General features: G+C 41.4%; 1 protein-coding gene across 2 annotated transcripts in view; it reads right to left on the bottom strand.

The window, feature by feature from the left end:
• retreg1 (reticulophagy regulator 1) overlaps positions 1-27,237 on the bottom strand; it is a 129,225-nt gene that overhangs the window by 70,002 nt on the left and 31,986 nt on the right. Inside the window, exon 4 of one of the 2 annotated variants that reach the window (XM_080204985.1) lies at positions 16,118-16,156. The exons of the other annotated variant lie outside the window; for it this stretch is intronic. Coding sequence (XP_080061111.1) covers positions 16,118-16,156 — 39 coding nt within the window. The remainder of the gene's footprint in view (positions 1-16,117; positions 16,157-27,237) is intronic. 2 annotated transcript variants of the gene reach the window in all.

Genomic DNA, 27,237 nt, shown 5'->3' with positions numbered 1-27,237 from the left:
AGGCACCTTGCCTGTGACTATCGATGATTCAAATACCTCTGCTAGGGGACCCGCAATTTCCTCCCTAGCCTCCCACAATGTCCTGGGATACACTTCATCAGATCCCAGGGACTTATCTACCTTGATGCGTGCATTAAGACTTCCTGCCTATTTACCATTTTATACGGGAACCTTTGCACCTTCAAATCTTGGTTCCAGCAGGGAGGTTTACACTTGCTTGGAAAAGTTTCAAGTAAATCCATGCAAGTATAGAACAAATAGCCCAAATTTCTGTGCTTCTGCCCATGTGATCTCACTATTGTACATAAGAAATAGGAGCAGCAGTAGGCCATCTAGCCCTTCGAGCCTGCCCCGCCATTCAATAAGATCATGGCTGATCTGAAGTGTATCAGTTCCACTTTCCCGCTTTCTCCCCATAACCCTTAATTCCCTTGTCTATCAAAAACCTATCTACCCGTGACTTAAATATATTTAGCGAGGTAGCCTCCACCACTTCAACGGGCAGAGAATTCCAGAGATTCACCACCCTTTGAGTGAAGAAGTTCCTCCTCAACTCCGATCTAAACTGCCCCCCCACCCCCATCTTGAGGCTGTGCCCTCTAGTCCTGCTGTCCTTTCTAAGCGAGAAGAATCTCTCTACCTCTACCTATCCATCCCTTTCATTATCTTATACGTCTCTATAAGATCCCCCCTCGTCCTTCTAAACTCCAACGAGTACAGAGCCAGTCTATTTAGTCTCTCTTCATAATCCAACCCCTTCATCTCCAGTATCAGCCTAGTGAATTGTAGGGATTGTGCAGCAACTGGGGTCCCATGGCTAGCTCAGATGGAATACCTGGATGAGCACTCAGATCCTGTGTGCCTCAGGGATCTGCTGGCAGGATTATTCTCAAACATCTTCAACCTCTCTTTACAACAATCTGAGGTTTCTATCTGCTTCAAGAAGATGATCATTATTCCAGTACCCAAGAAAAACTAAGCAGCATGCCTTAATGACTATCGACTGGTGGTTCTGATATACATCATTGTGAAGTGCTTCGAAAGGCTGGTCATGGCACGAATCAATTCCAGCCATGTCATGGGGTTGGGGGGGTGGGGATGTCTGATGTCATGTGGGGGGCCAGATCGTGGAGGCAGAGCATATGGCTACCTAAACTGCAAATCCATCTCTGGACCAATTTACATCGGCCCTCAGCTTTGTGTTGCAGGAACATGCCGGTCTTAGTGCCAATTCTGGCTCCGAAAATAATCTCAGATCAAAACTGACCCCCTAATATGTTCACACATCACATTTTTTCTATCTCCAAAAATACAACTCTTACACATTGGTTCTTTCAGGTTATGTCAAAAGATTATCTGAAAGACTAGTCAGCAACAAGGCTACTTGCACAAAAACTATTATAGAAGCATTTTCAGCCATTTAGCCCCTTCAGCCTGTTCCATCACTCAGTAAGATTATGGCTGATCTGTGGCTTAACTCTGTATACCTGCCATTTGCTCATCTCTCTTAATAACTTAAAAATTTATCTCAGATTTAAAATTAGCAACTGATCTAGCAATAGCAAAATTGAAGTTTTAATTAAGTGCATTACATTTTTCAAAAGGCCATGCGATATAATAAGCAGCTCTCCCCTCATTTGTTATGAATGGTCATGTGGAAGCACATGTGAAGGCTTGTGTGAAGACATGTGATACTCCTAGCCTTTTCCACAATCTTTTGGCCACTCTCTCAGTACACAAATCAATAAGCAGTTCTGGACACAACAGTCAACAAATCATCTGCACAACAGTTGCTAGCAACAGGTGGTCATCACATTATAGGCACAAATATGTCTGTGTACAAGCTCAGTGACAGATCTATTTTCAGTTAGACATGACTAAATACCTCGTGCTCAATACGCAATTGGTAAACCCACAACAAGATAAACACAGTAGCTGGCCTCACCATGAGGACAGCCTATTTGCATTTCTTTTAAAATACCATTCCAATTACAAGCACCAAAACAGGGTACACAGACAGCTCAGGAATGTAAAACTGTGAGTAAATAAAAGTTGAAGGCAACATATGACACATTTTATTGCAGGATGTAAATTTTAAGCTCTGATTCCTGCCTCCTAAAAAGAAATATATTGGGGGAGAAGGTAGAGAATTTGCTTGTAAATTCATACAATAGAATCACAGAGTGGCTACAGCACAGAAGATGGTCATTTGGTCAGTCAGCTCTCTACACAGCAATCAAGCTACATCCGCTTCCCACCCTTCTGTTCTCCTTCAAGTGCTTATTTAATTTCCTTTTGTAAGCCATGACTGAACTTGCCTCAACCACCCTTACAGGACAGTTCATTCTAGATCATAACCACTCACTTAATGATAAAGTTTTTCCTCGTGTCACCTTTGGTTCTTTTGCAAATCACTTCAAATATGTATCCTTCCTTCTAGGTCCTTCCACAAATGGAAACAGTTTCCACCTACTCTGTCTACATCTTTTATCATTTTGGATACTTCTATCAAATCTCTTTCAAACTTCCTTCTCAAAGGAGAACAGCCCCGGCTTCTCCAATTTATCCACGTAACTGAAGCCCCTCATCCCGAAAACAATTCTCAGGAATCTTTTCTGCACCCTCTCCAATGCTCTCTCACCCTTCCTGTGGTGTCTCAAACTTCACTCAACTCCAGTTGAGGCCGAACTAGTGCTTTATAACATTAATCGTAATTCCCCTGTTTTTATTCTCGATGTCTCCATTTATAAAATCCAGGATCCTGTATGCTTTTTCAACTGATTTCTCCTCTTCACTCAAAAGTTGTGAACCTGTGGAATTCTTTGCCACAGAAAGCTGTTGGGGCCGATTCATTACATACGTTAGAGGAGGGAGCTGGACATGGCCTTTGCAGCTAAAGGGATCAAGGAGTATGGACAGAAAGTGGGAGTGGGATCCTGGAAGTGCATGATCATATTGAATGGTGGTGCAGTCTTGAAGGGCCAAAAGACCTACTCCTGCACCTATTTTCTATGTTTCAACCTGACTTTAGTGATTTGTACACATTATCTCTTCCTGCACCCCCTTTAGAATTGTACTTTTTCACTTACATTGGCTCTCCTCTTTTTTCCTACCAAGATATATCTTTTGCACATCTCTGCATTAAATTTCTCCTGTCACGATCACCTATTCTTTCAGCCCATGTATGTCCTCCCGAAATCTATCAGTCCTCCTCACTCTTCAGCATACTTCCAAGGTTTGTCATTTGCAAATGTTGCTATAGTGCTCAGTACAAAATGCAAGTTGTTTGCACTTTGATGTCATTTGCAGCTCAACTGGTGCTCCCTTCCAGCCAAACAGATTGCCAGCCATGAGATGAGGCAGCGAACAATGAGGAAGTAGTTCCCACTCCATGTGTTGTTGAGACTGCTGAGTTATTGGTCCTCAGATTGGCTGGTAGTTCTTTGCAGCTGACACCCGTCCAATAAAGGGGGAAGAAAGCCACAATGGCAACTAAATAGTTTCTGGGCATCTGAAAAATGTGACCAAATGTCTACAATCAGAGGCAGTCCCCCACCACCCTCAGGCCCATCTGGCCCCCTATGCCCATCACTGGGGTCATTGTAGTGTTTTGGCCTCTGGTCATCTGTATGAATTGATGCAGTTCTCCTGCATCATTGGTTCTCAGTCATCTCCAGGTAGCTCCATCTTCAGTGATATAGCTGGTGGTCCATCTCCTTTCTTTCCCTTGTCCCTCTTCTTGCCCAAGGCTCTGCCTTTTATTGCTGAAGATGTTCATCGCTATCTGACCCAAAATAAAAGTCATGCTCTTATTGCCTGTTGCTACCTCCCTTGTGTTCAAATGGCTTCCCAATTGTGCCTGGAAGCTTGATCCCTTGTTCTTATGCCTCTAATGATGCCAGAAAGATTGCAACCCCTTGCATTGTCCGAGCACATACAGACTCTTTCGCTGCAACTTGTGCAGACTAAATAGTACATGTGTGCAATAGTTGAGTCTGTCTTTCATGGAGCTCAACCTAGGTTCTTAGAACATAGAACATTACAGTGCAGTACAGACCTTTCGGCCCTCGATGTTGTGCCGACCTGTGAAACCAATCTAAAGCTCATCTAACCTACACTATTCCAATATCATCTATATGTTTATCCAACGACCATTGTTGGCGAGTCCAACAATTTTAGGCAGGGCATTCCTCACCCTTACTACTCTGAGTAAAGAATTTACCTCTGACATCTGTCCTATATCTATCACCCCTCAGTTTAAGGCTATGTCCCCTTGTGCTAGCAGCCATGGCTGCTTTTCTGCTGTGCTATTACACCTATGCACCTGGCCTGTCTCTGACTCAAGATGCAGACTGTGTTCCCCATCAAAATTTCAATACGTCCTTCTCTAAGTTCTTTAACAAGCGCATCAGCAGGTTCACACAATCCCCCACCCTTCAGTGAAATTCACCAGCAGCAAGAAACCAGGTTGCCAGTCAATGCCACTATTTTTGCCATCTGCCCCAAAACATTGAAGAACTAGGCTAAGAAGTTTATTAACATAAAACAAGGAAGTATATGGAATTTCATGTTCACAGAATTATAGATTTAGGACAAGTGGCAAAAAGATTTAAGAGTTTGAAGCAGCATTAAAGACATATCAGTGGTAGCATTTCAGAGATTCCACAGCAAAAGCCACATTCACGTAGCTAAACAAAATAGCTCACCAATATTAATACCACCACTAGCACTAAGTTTGTTTAATTTACAGTGAAGATTGCATATCTCAGAGGAAGTGCAGTCACCAGTGAGCTATCTTTATGCATACAATTAGCATCTGAAGCAAATGGAAAATTCCAACCTTCTCATACATGTGACATTAATGGTCGATGTCTGAAGCAATGGAAAACAAAATAGGCCAATAAATGTCAAGGATTCATTGATCAGCTATGGAAAAAAGATGGATTTCATTCCAGCAAATGTTGTGTACTCCCTTTTTTGGGCTGAAGTTTGTAACCATGATCAAGGTGTTCAGAGGTATAATGCGACTGCTAAATGTGCACAATTCTGAATGTGCTTCAAATGGACACCAATAACCAATTTTTAAAAAAATAGTGTCACAAGAAGGCTTACATTAACATTTAATGAAGTTAATTGAAAATCCCCTGGTCGCCACACTCCAGCGCCTGTTTCAGTACACTGAGGGAGAATTTAGTATGGCCAGGTTAGGTGTAAAGATTCGCATTCTAATCAGTAATCTCTAAACTATCTGTGCTTTATATGCTCTGTCCGAGGCCAGAACTCTCCATTCACCTGACGAAGAGGGAAACCTCGAAAGCTTGTGCGTTTACTACCAAATAAATCGGTTGGACAAAAACCTGGTGTTGTCAGACTTTTTACAATGCACCTAACCAGCATGTCTTTCAGATTGTGGGAGGAAACCAGAGCACGCTGAGGAAACTCACACAGACATGGGAGAACATGCAGAATTTGCACAGTGACCCAGTGGGAATCAAACCCAGGTCCCTGAAGCTGTGCGGCAACAGCATTAACAATATTAACCACTGTGCCACCTAGCGCCACCGATGTGCTCTCTTTTAAAATGAATTCCAATAAATCACTCTTCCCCCATTGATTTGACACGCTTAAGAATTCAATTTCTACTATGTTAACTTAAAAATATGAAGTGTTCATTGATAAGTTTGGGGAAAATTTAAATGCCCAAGAAACAGTAATCAACCATTGGTAACGCAAGATTCACTACAGTATCTTCACTGCTGGCTGAATTTGATGCTACTTAAGAAATAATGGAAAGGAGGCAAGGGTAAAGGGAAGTATAAGAAATATCTTCACCATAAAAGTACTCATCCTCCATCTACAGATTGAAAAAGTGAAATGTGCTATTGCTCCCATTGTACACAGATTTGCTGGTCAATGGACCTCAATGTCAGAGTTCAGAGAGACTCTCATTCCTAAATGTTACACATTCAATTCTGCACAACATCATATAATTCCAATGCAGCAGTGCTTTTTTTTAAAAAAGCTAGTACCCAATTCATACATGATCAAATGGAGCAGGCTACAATTAATACACCATGTAAAATAGAATTACTTTGAAAATTATCACAGACTGAGCAAAGAACCGTCTACAACTACCCGCCAGGTACACACATTGGAAAATCAGGCCTGGAAGTTAGTGTGCCTGTAAGAGTCAAAGATTGGGACTGCACACCAATTACCTCAAATTTCTTTAATGCATTCCTTTGATGGGCAAAATGCCATGCCAGGATCCCAAATTTACAAAATTTATCTTACACCTCCGAATTCAAGCAACAAGAATAATCGTGATAAAAAGTTTAAGTAAATGATGTACTTCAAAAAGTTATGAAAATTTTTTCCTTCATTGTAAAGAAGCATCACAATATGAGAGTCTCAACATTATAAGGACCGTGTTCAAACAGTAAAGCTCAGTCTACAAAATGTCCCTCTACATGCTAGAAAAAGATGCAGTGTATCTGTAATTTAAACTTCATTACATTAATGCATTAAGAAAGAAACAGCAATAAAAAACAAAAAAAATCATAATCAAGGCTTTCACCCTCTTTAACTTTCATTTCCAATGCTGATCTATTTACTGTGCAATCCCAGCTGTTTTGCTTTTAGACAATCTGCAGACTTGAGAATTTTGTTAATTCAATTCCTATACATATTATTAACAAAATCACTGTAAAAATTCAGTGAGGAATTAAGATTCCATTTTACAAAACAAAGTTGACTATCAACGCAGTCACTTCAGTAAAACATTAAACTGATATCAAAGGAAAGAACTTTAAATACCTTATTGCTGATCCAAAAATATTCCTTTCCGCCATCTCAGGCATTTAAGTTCTTCTGATCCTACTGCAGAGTGTACTGCTGTATTAAGTATACTGTAGTATTTTGTTCTAAGACAGTTATTATTCAAGGTGCTATGGTCTTCATTAGAAAAATGACAAAGTAGTCTCTAGGTTTCTCTGACTCTAGTGAATGTGATATGAATAGGAGTGAGTCAGTCCTGGTTATCTCATGTTGGTTGCTTCTAAAAATACTGAAAAGGTCATATCACATTCTAAGAACTGAAATTCTAACATGCTGAAATTCAGAAATATTCTTTTAAGAATATGCCATGGAGCAACACAAATTATTTTCCCCAGTCCCGCTTCTCTGATAATCCCTAAATCTTCTCACCAATCTTTTGGTCAAATGCAGCGAGGCACAGATCCTCTTGAATTTGTTAAGTATTCACTGGGAAATTAGAGCTTCATGTGTATGGATGAAAATATTAAACTGTGATTTGTTTTACACCAAGTAAAATAAAATTATTTTGAAAATTCACATTCAGAGATTGTGAACAAAGATTCACAATAGACTTGTCTTCAATCACCTACCAGGAACAAATATTGAAAATTCAGGCGTGGATGTCAGTGTGCCTGCAAGATTTTTTACTCACCCATGTTAATAGCCAAAAACTAGGACTGCATACTAATTAATTTAGTAGACCAATTGCCATGCCAGGATCCCAAATATTATAAGAACATAAGGAAAAGAAGAACTAATAGACCATAAAGACCATTGGGCCTTCTCTGGTATTCATTCAATAAGATCATTGCAGATCTTCTGCCTCAACTCCACTTTCCCATAATTCTTGATTCTCAGAGACCAAAATTCCATCCACTTCAGCCTTACTTAGCATGTACTTAACAATGGAGCACCCAAAACTCACTTGGGTTCACAACCACCTTGAGTGAAGAAATTTATCCTTATCACAGTCCTAAATAATTGAACTCTCATCCTGAGACTGTGGCCCCATGCCATGACACCTGCGTCTACCTACCCAGTTAAGCTCCTTTAGAATTTTCTATGCGTCATTTTCACCCCTCATTCTTTTAAGTTCTAGAGAGTAAAAGCCTAATTTATTCAACCTCTCATCATAGGACAACCCTCTTTTCCCAGGAGCCAATCCAGTGAATTTTGCACTTATAAACTCTACTGCAAGTAGATTTTCCCTTAAAATATTGAGACCACCATACACATGGTACTACAGATATGATACCACAACCCTGTACAACTGCAGTAAGACTTCCTTATTCTTGTACTCCAAGTCGACATAAAAGCCGACATGCAATTTACCTTCCTAATTGCCTGCTGTAACTACAGGTTAAGTTTATGTTCTTCGTATAAGTACAACTAAATCTTTTTGCATATAAACATTTGCAAGGTTCATACGTTTTAATAAATATTATGCTTTCTGTATATTTTTGCCCCTTTAAAGCCCAAGTTTTCCATTAGAGCAATGATATCATGTTACTACATTTCTATATACGTGTGGATCAATTCCTGGTTTACCCCTTCCCCCAAAAAAATTCCAAATTTCTGTACATGACTGGTTTCATGGGATACAAAGGATCCACCGTCAATATTCTTTCACCTTCTCTGCTCTCCAAGGTGAAATTACTTTGCTTACCTCACTGCAACAGTATAATTGTAATTCAGAATTCAGTGGGGCCAAGCAAATTTGCATGCACCATCTACTGATTCTAAAGAGAAGGTAACAAAAACCCACTGCTCTGAATTTAATTTCTTTTGATCCAGAAAAGTTTTTGATTAACTATTGATTGCAGCTGTTGACATTAACTGTTCCACTACTTCAGTGACAAGTCAGAATCCTCCGACCTCACCTGCAGCTGGAATTCTCCAGCCCCACTGCAGTGAATGGAAACTTGGCTGGGTGCCAAATTCTTTGTTCTCACTATCATTGGCAGCAGGGCATGTGAAATCAGAACTCTGGCCCTGGTCTTTTTCCCCTTTTGGGGAAAATTATTTCTAATAATAAGGGAAGAATAAAAATTCTGATTTTCAGGTCACATATCAATCACTACTTGGTACTACAATGCTCTTAATTAATAACACCAGATTAAAGTCCAACAGGTTTATTTGGAATCACGAGCTTTTGGAGCACTCCTCCTTCACCTGATTCCAAATAAATGTTGGACTTTAACCTGGTGTTGAGAGACTTCTTACTGTGCCCATACCAGTCCAACACTGACGTCTCCATATCTTAATAAGTGGATCAAAGGTTTGCTCACAATTCGCAAACAGCATTTTTTTCTCTCCTCTCAAGTTCAAAAAGGCTGCCAGTCAGTTTGGCAGCCAAAAATGAAGCTCAACATCTTTCCATTCTGTGACATCACTTCATCTTAATATTTCTTTTTTTAAACAAGCGCCGAAAACAGCAGGCATAGGATGATTGGAAGTACTAGGATAGAATTACTTCCTGCGACATTATCACTTAACATGTCTGAATCAAATTGCTTTTCCTGCTTTATTAACTGGGATGTGAGCCCATTGACTTAATTGTTATATAAATTGTGGGGAACATGCCCACCTTTGCTACTATGTTCCCTTGATCAGCATATTTTCACACCTTCAATAGAGTGCGAAAATCAATCCTGCAAGAGTGAGCTGAACATGAACAGGCCCCAGATTTTTCTGGCATTGTGATTTCAACACCATTCACTAATTTACTCAAATCAGGGTTGGCCTCAGTAATTCCGCCCACGCAATATCACATCATCCAACTGATGTCATCAGTAGACATTGAAACAGTACATTGAAAGGATAGTTTCATTGGTCAGAACATTGAATACAGGAGTTGGGACATCTTGAAGTTGTACAAGACATTGGTAAAGCCACACTTGGGATATTGTGTACAGTTCTGGTCACTCTACTATAGAAAAGATATTATTAACCTAGAAAGAGTGCAGAAGAGATTTACTAGGATGCAACCGGGATTTGATGGTTTGAGTTATAAGGAGAGGCTGGATAGACTGGGTCTTTTTTCTCTGGAGCATAAGTGGCTGAGGGGTGATCTTACAGAGGTCTATAAAATAATGAGGGGCACAGACCAGCTAGATAGTCAATATCTTTTCTCAAAGATAGGGGAGTTTAAAACTAGAGGGCATAGGTTTAAGGTGAGAAGGGAGAGATACAAAAGGGTCCAGAAGTGCAATTTTTTCACAGAGGGTCTGAAGCTGCCAGAGGTAGCAGTAGAGGAGGGTACAATTTTATCTTTTAAAAAGCATTTAGACAGTTACATGGGTAAGATGGGTATAGAGGGATATGGGCCAAACACAGGCAATTGAGACTAGCTTAGGGGATTTATAAAAAGGGACGGCGTGGACAAGTTGGGCCGAAGGGCCTGTTTCCACGCTGTAAACCTCTATGACTATAATCTACACAAATACTGAAGTATATTTCCAAATAAAGCTGCTGGAATGCAGAAGGAATCACGATTCCTTCCCCACCACCCACTTAACTTAACTAAACCAATTCAAACAAATAATAGTAACTCACTTATTTGGCACATGTCATGTATGAAAATATTTACATAGGATAAGAAAAGAGCTCAAAGTTCAAAGAATTTCAAAAATTAAATGATTCCACCTTGGAATTATAGGTGAACAAAGATGGAGCAAGCGTTGGATGGCACAGTAGCACAGTGGTTAGCACTGTTACTTCACAGCTCCAGGGTCCCGTCTTCGATTCCTGGCTTAGGTCACTGTCTGTGTGGAGTTTGCACATTCTCCTCGTGTCTGCGTGGGTTTCCTCCGGGTGCTCCGGTTTCCTCCCACAGTCCAAAGATGTGCAGGTTAGGTTGATTAGCCATGCTAAGAAATTGCCCCTTAGTGTCCAGGGATGTGTGGATTAGTGGGTAAAATAGGTAGGGATATGGGGGTAGGGCCTGGGTGCGATTGTGTTTGGTGCAGACTTGATGGGCCGATGGGCCTCTTCCTGCACTGTAGGATTCTATGATGTGTCTTTGGATTCCTCAGTTGTGTTTACAAATCAATAGCCACTCCTCAGCCAGTATTTCTAAAGCAGGCACAGCATTACATGCCTCTAACCCATTGATTTTTATTTATAGTCAGAACAAGATCTCTGAATAGAAATAATAATTCACTGGCACCAACATTAACAGCTGTCGCCGTAACCACTGACATTTCTTCCAAACAGAATCACCTAGCAATATTGCTATAGTACTAGCAATTGTTACCTGAAAACAAATAGAACATAGTTTGTCCAAACTAAAAGTTTTGCAGCAGAGTTTGCATCAACATTACTACTAATCTGCATCCATTAAACTTTAAATTATTGGTAGTAAGTACCTGGGAGAGGTAAAATACTACTTCAAAGAGAAATGAAAATCAACAAATACAAGCATTTAATGTAAAAAAAACCTAAAGAGTTTATAAAGACATAACTAGTCCAAAATGGACACCAAGCCAGTTATTGTGAGGGGTGACGCAGAGTTTGCTCAAAATGTAATTGAATCGTAACAGCACAGAAGGAGGCCATTCGGCTAATCACATCAATGCCAGTTTAAGGTAAAGCAATTAAAGCAGTTGCATATTCCAGTTCTATCCCTATCACTCTGCAAATTCATTGCCTTGAGTGTCCATCCAATTTCCTATTGTAATCATTGCTGAAATTCTCCATTCTAACTAGCCACGGGAATTATAGTGTGCGAGACAGAAGATTCAGCAGACCATTTAAAGCTTGAGCAGAAATCTCTGGGTTCAAGGTACATGCATAGCCAGAGAGCCTCAGCCTCATGGATAGTGAATTCCAGGCCATTAACACTTGCCAAGTAAAAAGGTGCTTCCTTATACTGCCTCCTCCACACCCAAAATCTTAAAACTGTGGCCTCTAGTTCTTCTACATCAGCTAATGGGAATAACTTTTCTATGTTTACCTTATCTAAACTAGTCATGATAGTATACACATCTATTAAATCTCCCCTCAAATCTTCTCTCCTTCTAGGAGAACAACTCCAGGTTCTCCAACTTAACAATGTAATCAACACCCCTTATTCCTGGACCATTCTGGTGAATCTCTTCTCAAGGACTCTCACACCTTCCTAAAATGTAGTGATCAGAACTTGACACTGCACTCCAGTGGTGGCCTATGCATAGCTTTAGAAAAGCATGAGCTAGATTTTGAGAGTCTACTTCTCAATCTTATTTGTTCTCTCCAATTGTTTCATTGGAGAAAATTGCAATTCATGCAGGACTACATCAGATAAGTTGGCTAACAAAACAGAGACTGGGACAGTGGGAGGGGGAAGAGTGGGAATCAATAAGTAGTGGAGAGGTATTACTGGATATCATCTGTGTGCACATTGTGGTTGATCCTATATCTGAAAATTATATCACAAATGAACCAAATATAGATGAGGAAGTAAAGGAGGCCAGGCTTAGATCTTAGGGAGACTTACAAGTAACAGTACAAATGTGGGAAAAGAAACAATTGTCATGGTTGAAGGGCAAAATTGGGAACTAAGTGATGGGAACACTACACAACTGGAAAACAGAGGTGGGGTTTTGGAGAAAGGTGGTTTGGTTGACATGTCAAATGGCTGTATGAAGGTTGAATAGGAAATTCAGTTCATTAATGCAGAACAGTCATAGTCACAGATTATGCTAATTTATGACTTTAGTTAGAAGGACTACATAGCACAAGTTACAAAGTTAATTGAAGAGATTCAAAGCAGAAATTGTGGCAAAGGTGGGCGCAGATTTGGATGATAATAATATATTCATGGCCCGCTTCTTTTCAAGGACAAAGTGCTGAGATTTTGAGGAGATAATTGATGACAGAGTTGAGAGGGAAGGAGGCAGCATTCTGCTGTTTGAATGTCAGTGTAAGAATAATGCAAGGTAGGTGAATGTATGCTTGGAGAAATTATGCACTATATTCCAAATTCTTGGCACAGGGATGGCCTGTACAAAACAAAGTTGGGACAAGGTTGGGATTAACGATCTCACTAGAAGAATATTTCCTGCATTGGGAATGGCTTTTAAGTAACATACCAGGAGAAGGTACAGGAACAAATAATGAAGTTAACAGAAAGGAAAACAAAAGCAGAAAAGAATGTAGGGGAAAAAATAAACAGATCAGAAGATGAAAAGATTTTTAAAAATTACTAAAATTACTAAACCAGGTAGGTTTTACTGATGTGGAGATGTGTCTCAGGATCAGTGCTGGGCCCACTGTTATTTGTCATTTATATTAATGATTTGGATGAGAATATAGGGGGCATGGTTAGTAAGCTTGCAGATGATGGCATGGTGGTCTGAGAGGAAGGTTATCTCCAATTGCAGCAGGATCTTGATCAATTGGGCCAGTGAATGGCAGATGGCGTTTAATTTAGACAAATGCAAGGTGATGCATTTTGGTAGACTGAACCAGGGGACAATTTACTCAGTTAACGGTAGGGTGTTGGGGAGAGTTACAGAACAAAGAGATCTTGGGGTACATGTTCATAGCTCCTTGAAAGTGGAGTCAGAGGTGAACAGTGATGAAGAAGACATTCAGCATGCTTGGTTTCATCAGTCAGAACATTAAATACAAGAGTTGGGACATCTTGTTGAAGTTGTACAAGACATTGGTAAGGCCACACTTGGAATACTGTGTGCAATTCTGGTCACCCCATTATAGAAAGGATGTTATTAAACTAGAAAGAGTGCAGAAAAGATTTACTAGGCTGCTACCAGGGCTTGATGGATTGAGTTATAAAGAAGAGGCTGGGATAGACTAGGACTCTTTTCTCTGGAGTTTAGGAGGCTGAGGGATGACCTTGTAGAGATCTATAAAATAATGAGGAGCACAGACAACGTTGTGGAAAATTACCACTTTGGAGTCAGACTGGGGGTGCAACAATACAGTTTTATTTAACAAAGCTTCATGGAGAAAAGACACTGGCACTCCGCAGTACTGGCAGCTACCTTCTCTCAATGATACAATAGGAGTGGTCCATCTTTATACCTTTTACACAGCAGATGGACCAGACACCATTAGCACATCATTGTAATCAAGTAGGTGAATGATCGTTTAACACATCGTTGTAGACAGATAGACATGAGCATTTTAATATTGCATTGTTCCATGAATGGATACATTTCCTCTTTATCAATGACTTAGTTTCGGTCTATTCATACAGTAATTGGTTTTCCAGCATTTATGCATTCTTGTCCACATTCATGGCTAATCTCTATCAGACCCCATTGTCCCAGGACTATCTTTATCTTTGAGGTGCCTGGCTTCCTGCAGTATTTGTTCCCTGTAAGTTTAATTCAAATAACTGTCTGTCCTGTAGGTTTAAATTTCAAGTAGCTGTTTGCATTAAAAGTCAGTGCCTGCTTAATGACTTTTAACCCTTCATGTGCTGGGCAGCTATTTCATGCCAGGTATCCATCTTTATGGTTTTTCCCCACCACAGACAAGGTAGATAGTCAATGTCTTTTCCCAAAGGTAGAGGAGTCTATAGAGGGAATAGGTTTAAGGTGACAGGGGAGAGATACAAAAGTGTCTAGAGGGGCAATTTTTTCACAGAGGGTGGTGAGTGTCTGGAACAAGCTGCCAGAGATAGTAGTAAAGGCGGGTACAATATTACCTTTTAAAAAGCATTTAGATAGTTACATGGGTACGATGGTTATAGAGGGACATGGGCCAAATGTGGGCAATTGGGTTTAGCTTAGGGGTTAAAAAAAGGGCAGCATGGACAAATTGGGCTCTAGGGCCTGTTTACACGCTGTAAACCTTTATGACTCTATAATCCACACAAATACTGAAGTATATTCTAAATAAAGCTGCTGAGCTAGAAGCTACAGCAAGAATGATATCATAGCTTTAAAAGTGCTGTGACTTTGGTTAGGGCAGAATTGCAAGCTGAACATGGATTACAAAATATGGAGAATAAATAGGTTAGAAGAGAAGGAATGGTAATATTAATCAAAAAATTCATTCCAGTAAGAAGAGTATAGCAATTTAAAAAAAAAACAATCTATTTTGTTATGTCAAGTAATAAGGGTGTTATTAATCTTCAAGAATTTATTATAGACTGCTGAACATTGGATTTGAAATAGTGAGAAAGGTGGACAGATCAGACAAAAAAACTGACCATAACCATGGGTTCTGATGAAATGTCATGGATCTGAAACTTGTTCCCTCTCCACAGATACTGCCCATCATTCCCAGCATTTTACTTTAGATTTCCAGCAACCACAGCTTTTGTAAGGAAGGACCTGGGTTGTATCTAACTTTATAAATAAAACATAGAGGATCATCTAGAAAACGGCAGGGGTGAAATTCAACTTAAACAGGAATGTTAATTCTGATGTATTGCATCTGCCAGCCGTTATACACACATTCCATCCAATATTCAATTAACTTAAAAAGAGGCAGAGTCGTATCACATTTCCCCCACAAACCCTGTTTCTTTACCATGGCTAATCTACCCCTGCTAAACAATTTTGTTTAGCAAAGCAAAGCAATATTGTAACAAAGGGACAATTTGCCATGGCCATCCACCTAGCCTGCACATCTTCCGACTGTGGAGGGAAACCAGAGCACCCAGAGGAAACTCACATAGTCAACAGGGTGAAAGTGCAAACTCCACACAGATGGTCACCCTATGTTTTGTTAAAAAGAAAACAGATTTATTTAAAATCAAAAGGGAACCATTCCAGATAAATTGGAAAGAGAGTAACATTTGACAAGCAAAGATGTTTCAGCATTAATTATACTTATTGCATTAAGTAAAGGCAATGGCAGCAAAAGCTGGACAAGGAGTTAAATGCAAATCACAATTAGATTTGTCACATATCTTAATGCCCAGTAATACAAAAGAAAATTGTAAGTACACTAAATATATAAATGGAAAGCAGAAAAGGAAAATTAGAGTCTAAAGTGGCAGGATGAAAAAACAGTCAAAAAACAAGGAGAAAAAAGTAAAGGATTTTCAAAAGATGCCAATAGAATTAGTGGCCAGGATTGATTACAGACAATGAATGAAAGAAAGTGATACTAAATCTGGATTCTGCCTTGGTTTTCATGGGATATTGCAACAATGGTAATAGGACAATCGGAGGAAGGTGAAGTAGTGCAAAAAAAGGTAGAGCAATGAGATTGTATAACGATAAATAAGGAAGAAGCATTAAAAAAATTGGTGGCAATCAAGGGCAGTGGTTAAAAAATATTTTTCAACAAGATGGATGAAAACAACATTAGCTCCACTTTTCAAAAAGAGTTTTAAACTGACCTTTTGTTTGCAGCTGCTGTTTGGATTACAATGGCTGCTCTGAAAAAAAAATCAAACTGTTTTAGATGCCCTCTGGGACAGCCTGAACATCTATGCAACCAATTTTGGACCAGAAGTCTTTCAATTGTCCTTAAGAGCACAAAGCCTTAGTTCCAGAAATTAAGCTTTGTTGTGCTTGTTTTACACCTATAAAACCGACAGAACAAGGTCCAATTTCTATCCCAACACTGTCAACGCATTCAGCATTTATTAGATTTTATTAGTTTTGGATAACACTGGTACACCTACTCATCTGCATATAGTTTGCACCTGGACAACATACGCAGAGTTCATGATCTAAAGTCCATGATTGCATTGTAAATTGAAATACAGACCATCCAAACCCTACATTATATTTCCAATACTGACAAAAGCCTTTTAACCAAAGACGAGTTGCTCATCAAACCATGGAAAAATAATTCTAACTGATATTTCAAAATCTCATGTACAAATTTGACATTTATTACTTTTAAGTATTACATTTATGATATTCAATTTTTATCTCTGGGCTGTTTTGAATGAGCAATTTATTGCAGGGTTTATTTTGTGGGTGGTATCAGGCTAGCACACACACAACAAAAGAAAGCAAAAAGAACATGTGACAGGATGGTGGGGGTAGGTTTGTGAATAACAAATATGAATCAGGTATGGGGAATCTAACAACAGTCTGGCTAGGGAAATAGTTTATTGAAGGGATGGGATGAGGGGAGATGGCATGACATGGGAAGGGATGGAAAGGCATGCAATCCAGAGTGAAGGAAGTGATAGCATGGAAAGAATGGCTAAGATAATGAAATTTGCTAAGTTTGCCAAAACAGCAGGGACAATTAAGTTATCATTTGAAAGCTATTGTTTGTGCCAAAATGAAGATTCACTGGATTTCATAGAATCCCTACAGCACAGAAGAGGCCATTTGGTTCAACAAGTCTGCACCAGCTCAGTATCTTACCCAGGCCCTTCTTCCCTGCCCTACTCCCATAACCCAACACATTTCTAATGGCTAATCCATCTAACATTCATATCTTGTAACACTAAGGGGCAATTTATCACAGCCAATCCACCTAACCTGCACATCTTTGGACTGTGGGAGGAAACTGGAGTACCCAGAGAAAACACACATAGTCTTGGGCAGAATGTGCAAACTCCACATAGACACAGTCATCCAAGCTGGAATCAAATCCAGGCCCCTGGCCCTTTGAGGCAGCAGCGCCACCATGCTGCCCAATAAATTTTATAATGAAAACATTTTAGAAAAGCTGTCAGCTGAATTAAAATATATCAACATTGATTCTATAGATGATGATGCTGGTGACAATCTTTATGCTCAAGAGTTTCTACACTGATCATCGGCATGCCACTGCATGGACTCCAAGAAAGAGCAATCTTGCAACAAAACTCAAAACATAACAAGGGTTTATTTATAGAACGAAATTGGTTGTTAGGACGTTATTTCCTTCAATGATAGATGCTGAAAAATAACAGGCAGATTTCAAGAAAATATGTCGGTGAATGTCCCCCAGTTGTTAGCATCAATGTTCATGTCTTGATATCTTATTTGCAGGTGTCCTTGCAACAGAAGTACGGACACCAAGAAGGTTGTGGCCTCATGGCCAGACGACCCAACAGGACTTGAGCATAAAAATGAAGCCGAACGCTCCAGTGTAATACCAAGGGATGTTGTTTTTCAGGTGAGACGTTAAACAAAGGCTTCCTTTGTCCTCTCAAGTGTATGTAAATGATCCCCCTGTTCTATTTATCTCTTGGTCAATATTTACAAATATTATTGGGTCATTACAATATTGCTGTCTGCAAGAACTTATGCTCATTGGGTTACATTTCAGCTTCATTTGAAGCAATTTTTTAAAGCAGTATCTCAGCCTTTTGGCTAAGATGCAAATAAGATCAAGTCTTGGAGGAGGAGCTACATCTACTCCAATCAGCTTGGATCATGTAGAGCAAGCCCAAAACAGGAGGTGAGAGCCCTGTCTTGTCAGCTTGGATCGGGAATGTCCCAACTTGTTGGGACTCCGAATTGGCTTTAATTTGACTTGATTGGATTGGAATAAAGTTTAAAAAAAACTTATTTAAAATTGTACTGATGATATTGATTATGACTCTATGAAAATGTAGATGAAAGTAGTTCTGAATTCAGCTCAAAATAATGCTTTGGCAGGGTACTCAACTCAAGGAATTAGGCAGTGAGGGAGAAATTCTGTTCTGGTCTTATATAAAACAAAGAGCTGTCAGAGAGGAGAGGAAGACAGCAAGACCAGATAGCAGTAATACCATTGATAAATCAAAAGCAAGGAAGAGGGAATTTCTGACTCTTTTCCAAAAAACACAAGTAGTGACATTAGAGGCAGGAGATTGGCAGCTGATTTCAGAGTTTTTTCTTTCTAAACCATGGCAGTGGTTTAAACTAGCACGGGAAAATTATAAAATATTGGATTATATTGATAGCACAATTAATAAAATTTAAAATCCAAGTATAACTAACTGAATTAACAATTATTAGCACAGCAGATCTAAAGGCATTAATTAAAATGACTAGTTTATACGAAGTACTAACTAGGTTATAAAAGATCTAGATTTGTTTCTTAAGATCATGGGAGGGTCTGTGGCTTACAATTCCTATTCCATGTGGGAACATCAGAACAGATCAAATGCCCTGGGAGACTACGCAGGTTCGAAGTGTTTCCTGATGCTCAGGATTTTCAAGCTCAAAGGTTAGCAGGAATCACTATAGGGCTTCGGGGAGGATGTCAGCTTTGTGAATTATACATCGCAGGAGGTGGTCATCCCATAGGAAGTGTTCAGAATAGTCGATGGGTGGACACCCAGAAGTGTTTAGAAAGTATGCCATTTTCAAACCAGTACTTGGCTTTGGAGATTGCTGGAAATGGTTGTATCTTGAACGAGGAGTGGGGTCCACATCATGGCATCAAATGACAAGAGAATGCACTGAGCCGCCAAGTCATTTACAGCAAGATGTAGGCCATTCAGCTCACCCAGATTTTCCACAGAGCAATCCAGCCAGTTTCGCTCCCCCACACAATCCCCATAGCCAGCAAATTTCCTATAACTGCCTATCCAATATCTTTTTGAAATCATTAAGTGTTTCCACCATCATTTGCTGCAGAACAAGGTTCTTGTGTCTCCCCTGAATCTCTTGCCCAAAACCATCAATCTGTGTTCTCTTTTCTTTGTACTCAGTTAATCGGAACCATTTTCCTGGTCTACCCCATCCAAACCTGTTATAATCTTGCACACTCTCCGATCTCCCCTCAATCTCCTTTGCTTCTAGGGGAACCCACCCAATTTTTTTAGTAACTAAAATTCCCCTACCCTGAAACCATTCTGATGAATCTCCTCTGCACCCTCTCAAGGACCCTCACATCCTTCCTATAGCATGATAATCAGAACTGGACATAATATTCTAGTCTGATAGGAGAGAAACAACAAGAAGTAGTGACAGAGTTGTTATGGAACCTTCTACAGTTCGGGGGATAATGAGATACGTGACCAGTCACGAGTTTAATATGGTGTGTCATTTCCCTGGTGACAGGGTAAAGAACAACACAAAGAGGATGCAGAATATTCTGTGGTGGAAAATCAGTGAGCCAGAGGTTGTGATACTTTTTTGGTGCCAATCGCACAGATTGGGTGAGTATTGAGGTCCCACAGTCTGAATTTTAGAAAAGTTAAATCCAGTGTTTTGGTCTCAACTATTTTCTGTGATAGAGAATCCTACAGGCTCACCACTCTTTGGGTGAATAAATTTTTCCTCATTTCAGTCCTAAATGATTTACACCATATCCTCAAATTATGACCCCGGGTTTTGGACTCCCCCACCATCAGGAACATCCTTCCTGAACCTACCTTGTCTAGGTTTCTGAGATCCACCATCAAATTATTCAAAAACTCTAGTGAATTTAATCCTAATCAACTCTCTCCTCATATGTCAATCCTGCCAACCCAGGAAATTGTTGCTGTACTTCTGCCATAGCAAGAACATCCTTCCTCAGACAACAAGACCAAAACTGAACACAATATTCCAGGTGTGGTCTCACCAAGGTTCTGTATAACTGCAGCAAGACACCCCTGTTCCTGTACTTGAATCCTCTCGTAATGAAGGCTAACATACTATTCGCCTTCTTCACCACCTGCTATACCTGCATGCTAATTTCAGCATCTGGTGTACAAGGACACCCAGGTCTCATTGCACATTCCCCTCTCTCAATCTATAGTTGTCCAGATTTGTGTTTCTGTTTTTGCTACTAAAGTGAATAATAACATAATTAACCACATAGTTCTGCATCTGCCATGCATTTGCCCACTCACTCAACTTATCCAAAACACACTGAAATGTCATCAGCAAATCTGGAGATATTACATTTAGTTCACTTATATAGATATATACGAATAGCTGAGGTCCCAGCACTGATCCCTGCAGTACCCGTCTGCCATTCAGAAAATGGCCTATTTATTCCTAGTACATGAAACATAATGAATAGACAGCACAGTGGCTAGCACTGTGAGCCAGGGAGCTGGGTTTGATTCCAGTCTGAGTGACTGTGTGGAGTTTGCGCATTCTCCCAGTGTCTGCATGGGTTTCCTTTGGGTGCTCCACTTTCCTTACACATCCAAAGATGTGCAGGTTAGGTGGATTGCTCATGGTAAATTATCCCTTAGAACATAGAACATTACAGCGCAGAACAGGCCCTTCGGCCCACAATGTTGCGCTGACCAGTTACAAAACAATGACCCACTAACCTAAACCAATCCCTTCTCGTCCATAAACCTATCCACGGATCTCTTAAACGCCCCCAAACTAGGCGCATTTACAACCGCAGCAGGCAGGGCATTCCAATCCCTCACCACCCTCTGGGTAAAGAACCTACCCCTGACATCCATCCTATAACTACCCCCCCTTAATTTAAAGCCATGCCCCCTCGTGCTAGATTTCTCCATCAGAGGAAAAAGGCTATCACTATCCACCCTATCTAAACCTCTAATCATCTTATATGTTTCAATAAGATCCCCTCTTAGCCGCCTTCTTTCCAGCGAAAACAACCCCAAATCCCTCAGCCTCTCCTCATAGGACCTCCCCTCCATACCAGGCAACATCCTGGTAAACCTCCTCTGCACCCTCTCCAAAGCCTCCACATCCTTCCTGTACTGTGGGGACCAGAACTGCACACAGTACTCCAAGTGCGGCCGCACCAGAGTTGTGTACAGTTGCAACATAACGCTGCGACTCCTAAATTCAATCCCCCTACCAATAAATGCCAAGACACCGTATGCCTTCTTAACAACCTTATCTACTTGATTCCCAACTTTCAGGGATCTATGTACACATACACCTAGATCCCTCTGCTCATCCACACTATTCAAAGTCCTCCCGTTAGCCCTATACTCGACACATCTGTTATTCCTACCAAAGTGAATTACCTCACACTTCTCCGCATTAAACTCCATCCGCCACCTCTCGGCCCAGCTCTGCAACCTGTCTAAGTCTTCCTGCAAACTATGACACCCTTCCTCACTATCTACCACACCTCCGACTTTGGTGTCATCAGCAAATTTACTAATCCACCCAACTATACCCTCATCCAGATCATTAATAAATATTACAACAGCAGTGGCCCCAAAACAGATCCCTGAGGCACACCACTCGTAACCGAACTCCATGATGAATATTTACCATCAACCACCACCCTCTGTCTCCTATCCGCTAGCCAATTCCTGATCCAATTCCCTAGATCACCCCCAATCCCATACATCTGCATTTTCTGCAGAAGCCTACCATGGTGAACCTTATCAAACGCCTTACTAAAATCCATATACACCACGTCCACTGCCTTACCCCCATCCACCTCTTTGGTCACTTTCTCAAAAAACTCAATAAGGTTAGTAAGGCACGACCTACCCGCCACAAAACCATGCTATCTCCAATCAATTCATTACTCTCCAAATAACTATAAATCCTATCCCTAATAATTTTTTCTAAAACCTTGCCCACAACAGAAGTAAGACTCACCGGTCTATAATTCCCGGGGAAGTCTCTGTTCCCCTTCTTAAACAATGGGACAACATTCGCTAACCTCCAATCTTCCGGTACTATACCAGAGGCCAACGACAACCTGAAGATCAGAGCCAGAGGCTCTGCAACCACTTCTCTTGCCTCCCAGAGAATCCTAGGGTAAATCCCATCCGGACCAGGGGACTTATCTATTTTCAGACCCTCCAGAATATCCAGCACATCCTCCTTATCAACTGTAACACTGTCAATTCTACTCCCCTGCAACCCAGTGTCATCCTCAGCTATATCCATGTCCCCCTGCGTGAACACCGAAGAGAAATATTGGTTCAATGCCTCTCCAATCTCCTCCGGTTCCACACATAACTTCCCTCTGCTGTCTATAACTGGCCCTAATCTTGCCCTAACCAACCTTCTGTTCTTGACATACCTATAGAATGCCTTAGGATTCTCCTTAACCCTATCAGCCAAAGTCTTCTCATGTCCTCTTTTAGCCCTTCTTAGCTCACTCTTCAACTCCCTCCTAGCCAATCTAAAGTTTTCTACTGCACTACCCGAGCCCTCACGTCTCATCCGAACATAAGCCTCCTTTTTCCTTTTAACCAACGAATCAACTTTTTTGGTGCACCACGGTTCCCTAGCCCTACCAATTCCTCCTTGCCTGACAGGGACATACCTATCACGGACTCGCAGTAGCTGCTCCTTGAAAAAACTCCACATTTCGGACGTTCCCAGTCCCTGTAATCTCCGAGTCCAACCTATGCTTCCTAATTCTCTCCTAATAGCCTCATAATTACCCTTCCCCCAGCTAAAACCACTGGCCCGAGGTTCATGCCTATCCCTTTCCATCAGTAAGGTGAACGTAACCGAATTGTGGTCACTATCACCAAAATGCACACCAACTTCCAAGTCTAGCACCTGGTCTGGCTCATTTCCCAGCACCAAATCCAATATAGCCTCACCTCTAGTTGGCCTATCTACATACTGAGTCAAAAAACCTTCCTGCACGCTTTGTACAAAAACTGACCCCTCTAACGAGCTAGAGCTATAACAATTCCACTCAATATTAGTAAAGTTAAAATCCCCCATAACAATTACCCTATTACTTTCACTCCTAACCAGGATCGTCTCCGCAATCCTTTCCTCAACCTCTCTAGAACTTTGAGGAGGTCTATAAAAGACTCCCAACAGGGTGACCTCTCCACTCCTATTTCTAATCTCCGCCCATACTACCTCAACAGACAAGTCCTCATCAAACTTCCTCTCTGACACTGTGATACAGTCCCTGACCAATAATGCTACCCCTCCCCCCCTTCTAGCTCCTTCTCTACTCCGACTAAAACATTTGAACCCCGGGACCTGCAGCAACCATTCCTGCCCCTGCTCTATCCATGTCTCTGAAATGGCCACAACATCGAAGTCCCAGGTACTGATCCACGCTGCAAGTTCATCCACTTTATTGCGAATACTCCTCGCATTAAAGTATACGCATTTCAAACCCTGCTCCACCCCACCCCTGCGATGCTGTGCATTGCAGTCCCCATCTATGCCCCCCTCACTTTCAACCCCTCTACTCAGGATCCCACCCCCCCTCCGAATCAGTTTAAACCTCCCTGCATAGCCTTTGCAAATTTACCCCCCAGGATATTGGTCCCCCTCTGATTCAGGTGTAGACCATCCCTCTTATAGAGGTCCCACCTTCCCCAGAATGAGCCCCAATTGCTCAAGTACTTGAACCCCTCCCTCCTGCACCAACCCCTCAGCCACTAGTTCAAACTTTCCCTCTCTCTATTCCTCTCTAAACTATCCCGTGGCACAGGCAAGAGTCCGGAGATAACCACTCTATCAGACTTGGCCTTTAGTTTCCACCCCAACTCCATAAATCTCTGCTTAATATCCCCTTCCCTTAACCTCCCTATATCATGAGTCCCCACATGAACTATAACTTGGGGTTGATCTCCCTCTCCCCTAAGAGTCCTGAATACCCTTTCTGATACATCCCGGACCCCAGCCCCTGGTAGGCAACACACCAGCCCTGAGTCCCTACCTTTACTTCCAACTCTCCTATCTGTCCCCTTAACTGTGGAGTCCCCAATCACGAGGCCCAATCTTTTACAACCCCTAACCACCTGAGCTTTTACAGTAGGCTCACCCCCAGAGACCTGCTCCCTTTGGCTATCCCCAGTTGACTCCTCCTCAACTGTAGCCTCCAGGACCGAAAACCTATTTTGGAGGGGAACAGCCCCAGGGGATTGTCCCCCCGATTGCTTCTTTCCCCTCTTCCTGGCAGTGACCCAAGGCTCATTTCTAGGAGTGACTATCTCCTTATAACTCCTATCGATTTCCACCTCCGCTTCCCGAATTATGCAGAGTTCCTCTAATTCCACCTCCAGCTCCTTTACACGCTCCTCCAGAAGCTGCAATCTAACACACTTCCTACAAGTAAAATCACCTGAAGCACTACTAGATTCCCTCACCACATACATCCCACAGGAGATGCAGCTTACTGCCTGAACTGCCATCCCTGAAGCAATTACCAGCAGAAAAACAAAAATAAAAAAAACTTCCCCCACACTTATAATTAGGTTAGAGGAGGTGGGAGGGTGGGATTCTCTACCAGTGTAGAGGATCGGGTATCCTCTCTACACTAATTTATAGGGTTAGGGGCCCGAGAAAAAAAACCTACAACTACCGGCAAGCGTCCTAGTGACGATTTCCGGTTTCTAACTAATTTAAAAAAAAACCGCCGAAACTCGCGACTTTAAAACTATAAATAAAAAGTTAAACAATATAAACAGAAAAATGTACCTTTTTGCTGCCTCCTCTCACGCCCAAAAATCGCTGCCTCTCGATACTGCTCCTCAGGAACAATGAGGCCAATACACGGAGGTAGGTGCTTATAAACCCGAGAAACCCTTGGTGTCCAAAGATGTGTAGGTTAGATAGTTATGGGGCATGGGCTTGGTTAAGATGGTTTTTCAGAGTCGATGCAGATTCGATGGGCCAAAAAGTAAAAGTTTATTTATTAGTCACAAATAAGGCTTACATTAACACTGCAATGAAGTTATTATGAAATTCACCACAGTCCGGCGCCTGTTCGGGTCAATGCACCTAACCAGCACATCTTTCACAATGTGGGAAGAAACCTGGGGAGCGTGTGCAAACTCCAAACAGACAGTGACCCAAGGTCGGGAATCGAAACTGGGTCCCTGGCACTGTGAGGCAGCAGTGCTAACCACTGCACCACCGTGGCATGCTTCTGTACTGTAGGGATTCAATACATAGCAGAACCTTCATTTATAAGTAAATAAATCAGAACTGCACACTTACTAGTCCATACTTCAAGAGCTAAGCTAGATCCTAAATTAACAATAATAACCCAGATTTTGCATTCAGTGCCAGCTGCTCTATTAAACTTGCCCATGGGCTTTTTCATTGGAACCTGGGGTGATTGGAAAGTCCTTTCGGTGTAGAGTCTCTGCAATGAATCTGGAACATTTGTGAACTGAGTAAGTAGCTATGCATCTTCAACTGATCAGAATAATCAGAAATTCTTATTTAAGTATGCAGAGTCTCTTAAATGCAATTCAAAATAATTAATCCAATATCAAGCCATATGAAGAAAGCAAAATAGAAGGAAAGACAGATGGATTAAGAAAAGAAAAATTAAAATAAAATTTTAAAATCTAAAATAGTTTAAATCAGAAAGAATGAGGTATCGCATTTGGAAAAAAGGTGAGTTTTCAGTGCCATAGAGGTTGTTTGTCAGTAATTAAGATTTATTATGCCATTGGAAACTTACTGGAATGGACACCGAAACTTTTTCTGGTGTGTTCAGTGGGTAACAACTACCCCAAGTACTACAACTTTAGGTTCTTTCATGCGCTTCAAAGTTGCATCTCTTCGCGAGATATTGGTTTGACCAGAGTTTCTGAAGGAGCAGGGCAACTCAGAAGGATCCTTTTGATTTCAGTGTTTAATTATGCATGTGTGAGCTAGAAGTTACTATCCAATTTACCTTTTAATAACCCCATTATTTAAATGACAAAATATGGGTCGACAAATTACTTAGAACAACTTGGAACGCTTAATGAGTTGCATCAAAAACATTTGAGGGGTTGCTTCTCCCATTCCGACCTACTAATTTTTTGGCAGGCTGGGTCAGGAGATGCATGCATGTGCCAATTCGCAGGATTCATGCATGCATTCCCGACGCACACAAGTCTCCCACCGCTGGAAATTCAGTGCTATTGACACCACGCAGGAAACCAGTGGGAACATCACACAAGTCATTTTAATTTATTTTTAATGTTATTTAAACGTCATTATCGGGTCCGGGACAGAATTCTCCCAGCCCGATAGCATCTCCCAACCCACCAGTACAAATTCACTCCAAAGGGGTTTAAGAGTCACTACCCATTTTCGGGGAACTAATGGCAGATCCTACTGGATCAAAGGGGAGAGCGATCAGGGTCCCCCAGGGAATCGGGTGGTGGGGGAATGGTGCCACCTGGTACTGCCCATCAGGCATGGTGCTGTGCCAAGGGGGCAGGACTTGTAGGGCATTGCCAAAGTGGTGGGGATCCCACTGCCACTCTGAATTGGAATCTGGTTGTGGCTGGAAGGAGACCAGTGATCAGGGCAGGCTGTGGGGTGGGGGTCTGTTGGAGATTAGAGTGCTCCAGGACTGGGGGAGGGGGTCAGAGCTGTGACCTGGCCATGGGGGGAGGATAGGGGCTGGGGGGGACAGCACTTCCAGGCTCCCAGGCTGGCCAGTGATCAAGAGGCTGGCAGTTCTGGGCCATTGCGCATGTGCAGATTCTGGCGTGAATAGGCCCCTCCCCTGAGCTTCTAATGATATTCATGATTGTAACCTCTGCAGTGCATACAGTGTGGGAGATTAGAGTCTGAACTCTGTAAATCAGAATTTTTTTTTCACCAACTTTCCTGTACTTTGAACATTTTTGGGAGAATCATCCCCCTAGAGTCAAGATCTGTGATTCTTTTTCAGATCCAAATATAATGAAAATATTTACATCTG

This window comes from Carcharhinus amblyrhynchos, chromosome 2 (genome assembly GCF_965287045.1).
Source record: "Carcharhinus amblyrhynchos chromosome 2, sCarAmb.v2.hapA, whole genome shotgun sequence".
In the NCBI taxonomy this organism is placed as follows: domain Eukaryota; kingdom Metazoa; phylum Chordata; class Chondrichthyes; order Carcharhiniformes; family Carcharhinidae; genus Carcharhinus; species Carcharhinus amblyrhynchos.
This window is presented reverse-complemented; position numbering and strand designations above follow the sequence as displayed.